Source organism: Hyla sarda, chromosome 3, assembly GCF_029499605.1.
Source record: "Hyla sarda isolate aHylSar1 chromosome 3, aHylSar1.hap1, whole genome shotgun sequence".
Classification (NCBI taxonomy): domain Eukaryota; kingdom Metazoa; phylum Chordata; class Amphibia; order Anura; family Hylidae; genus Hyla; species Hyla sarda.
Genome location: NC_079191.1, coordinates 434,795,713 through 434,798,694, shown reverse-complemented (window position 1 = coordinate 434,798,694; position 2,982 = coordinate 434,795,713). Strand labels below are relative to the sequence as shown.

The following is a 2,982-nucleotide window of genomic DNA, read 5'->3' as shown; positions in this document are numbered from 1 at the left end:
CACAGCTCAGCAGACAGTATCACACATGATAGGCTTAGATACACAGCTCAGCAGACAGTATCGCACATGATAGGCTTAGATACACAGCTCAGCAGACAGTGTCACACATGATAGGCTTAGATACCCAGCTCAGCAGACAGTATCACACATGATAGGCTTAGATACACAGCTCAGCAGACAGTATCGCACATGATAGGCTTAGATACACAGCTCAGCAGACAGTGTCACACATGATAGGCTTAGATACCCAGCTCAGCAGACAGTATCGCACATGATAAGCTTAGATACACAGCTCAGCAGACAGTATCACACATGATTAGATACAGCAGACAGTGACCATCATGCCACACTGACCATGCAGAAGAGAAATGACACGCAGCCTTATAGAGAAGGAGATAAATCCCTTTATACATGTATATAGCGGTATATCTGGTAACAGACACGACATGGACACATGCTAATAGTCGCTTTTCATGTAGAAAAATAGTCGCTGCCGGCAGAACCTCGAAGATCCCGTTCTCCTCTCATTCCTCCTCCAGGAAATATATTCTCTCTTTGTTAATGAGGACACATTATGCGCATATTTTATGCAGATTTCTGGGCAAAACCCTGCAATCCAACCGGCTGCATTGCAACATACAACGCGGCGTCACCACTGACAGTAAACCCGGGAGCTGAAGGGTTAAAGAGCAATGCCAACCCCCTCCCTCCTAAATACGGAATCGACAATGTACAACAGATCCGCCGGGACTGAGACAGACCTATGCGTCAGACCTATGCGGCCCACCATGCCGGGTTACAGCAGTTTCTCGCCTATATGATTCCCAGAAAGGGAAGAAGGGGATTGGGGGGGGATTTTTCCAAATTGAAGCTACATCTTTCTTTCCCCCCTCTAGGATACATTTGCTAAAACAGAAAATAAAATTATTCTGCAAATAAAAAATGGCGCCAAAATGTGACACATGAAGCCGACATTAGGACCTAAGGCTGAAACAATCGTACACGGTCCATTATTAGGGCCGATCGGAGCGATCACATGGGGGGAGGGGAAAGTGGTGAATCAATCACTTCCAAAAAGGTAGAAGTTTTGTACATTTTTATGTCATACTATTAATAGGGGGTTAACCGAGACGGGCATTTGCCCCAAAGTGTTGGGTACAAGCGGCTGCAACCAACAAGCCTGAGTGAAGGAAAGTCGACTACGACTCAACAATCGCAATTTAATTAAAAAATTCTGTCTTTTTTTTGTCTTTTTGCTACATTTGTTACTATCTGGGACACGTATCATTGTCCGGTTATAGGACGACTCCATCATCCGAATATTTTTTAAATTTTTTGGCAAATTCTAGTCAATATTACGTCACCAGTCATAAAGCGAAGAGTCCGGAATAATTTAATGATCATATAGAATTCTAGAGTCATCGTTGGAGGAAGAAGCCATGTTGGGTGAAGGAATGGGGGGTGGAGGGAGGGGATGGGGAGGGGTGTCGTTTTTGGGACATTGTCACCCCGACCCAGGCAATGGCTTTAATGCATGAGGTATAGGCAGAGCCTGGATGCTCTGTGGGAAGAGTGACGGAGGGAGACACCGCAAGACTTTCTGCATAGCTAGAAGGTACAACGTGGCCGGCGTATTCCCCACCAGGTAATTAAACTTGTCCTCCCCTAGTAAAGGATTCCAAAATTCGGGATTATCTTGAAGGATCTTCCTCATCTTGAAGTTCAAGGAAGGGGTAAAAAGTAGCAGATAATACAGGCAGAGTTTTTTCGAGTCCACGTTGACCTTCGAGCTCCATAGTTGCTCCAAGATGACATCCAATGGGGTCTCCCCCTTGCGGTCCATGATTTTTGGGGATGCCCCATTGCCTAGGAGGATCAGGACAGTTTCGGCACTCAGGAGCTCGCAGGCCAGGTGGAGGGGGGTCTTGCCATCCGACAGATGGAAGCAGCTGGCCCGGTTGATGTAGGAGTTCAGACTGGGCATCTTGTGGGACATCTTAATGATCATGATCAAGATGTCTCGTCTATCGTAGGTGACGGCCAAGGCTAAGTGTGGGGCCGAGGGAGGGCAGCAGCAGAACTTGATTCCTGGCACCTTCAGAGCCTCCTCCGGGAAGTGAGACAGCAAATATTGGGCGTAACGCAGGTGGTTGTGCACCACGGCGTACATCAGGGCGTCGGAGGGCGAATAGCACCTCATGCTGGCGTCTTCATCCCAATGGAAATATTCCATAGTCCTTATCTCCTCCAGCTTCCACACCGGCTCCTGGTCCCGTACAGCCTGGTAGAACATGTAGGAATAGAATTTGCATTGCTCGTCCTGCAGGCTGACCTGGTTGCTGCACATGTCTTCTCCTGCGGTCGCCCCGGTACGGCTGGAACAAAAAAAGGGAATTTTCACCGGTTTTCTTAAAGGGTGGTGGTGAAGGGGGGTCTCCCACCGTCATACAGTTGCTGCATAGAGAAGCATAGTCTCAAGCCACCATTGCGGCAGGTTCATCTTGTAGCTCGAGCCTTCCCGAGGATTTAACCCTTAGTATCCCAGCTTGTTTGGTATTCCTCGCTTCCAGCTGCCATGCAACGGCATGGGACCCCTGCGAAAAGGCTTGCTCAGCAGCAGCGGCGGCAGAAGGCTTGATCATCCAATGCCCCTGTAACCCCTGACAGTGGGAAACCCCTCCTTCCTCTCCCAGCCCCTGCAGCTCCATGCTACATGCACATTGTGTCAATCTGTTCTCTCTTCACCGCCCTGCGCTCAGTGCTTACTGCAGTGCTAGGAGCTGCTCTACATGCAACGCCTGGCTGATGGGGGTTGGGCATACCATGCATTACTATGGTATGACTTGCAATGTGCCATCTATGATGGTGCCAGCTCTATAGATCTTCAGGGATACATACATTTATATGGTATTATGTGCATTGTGCCATCTATGATGGTGCCAGCTCTATAGATCCTTAGGGGTGCATACATTTAGATGGTAT

The 2,982-nt window shown here is 48.5% G+C and overlaps 1 protein-coding gene across 1 annotated transcript; it reads right to left on the bottom strand.

The window, feature by feature from the left end:
• Nucleotides 1–379: 379 nt before the first annotated feature.
• On the bottom strand, nucleotides 380–2,745 carry LOC130360895 (ankyrin repeat domain-containing protein 9-like). The gene has a single exon (XM_056563452.1). The coding sequence runs from the start codon at nucleotides 2,345–2,347 to the stop codon at nucleotides 1,505–1,507; it is 843 nt and encodes a 280-aa protein (XP_056419427.1). The 5' UTR covers nucleotides 2,348–2,745; the 3' UTR covers nucleotides 380–1,504.
• Nucleotides 2,746–2,982: the final 237 nt, after the last annotated feature.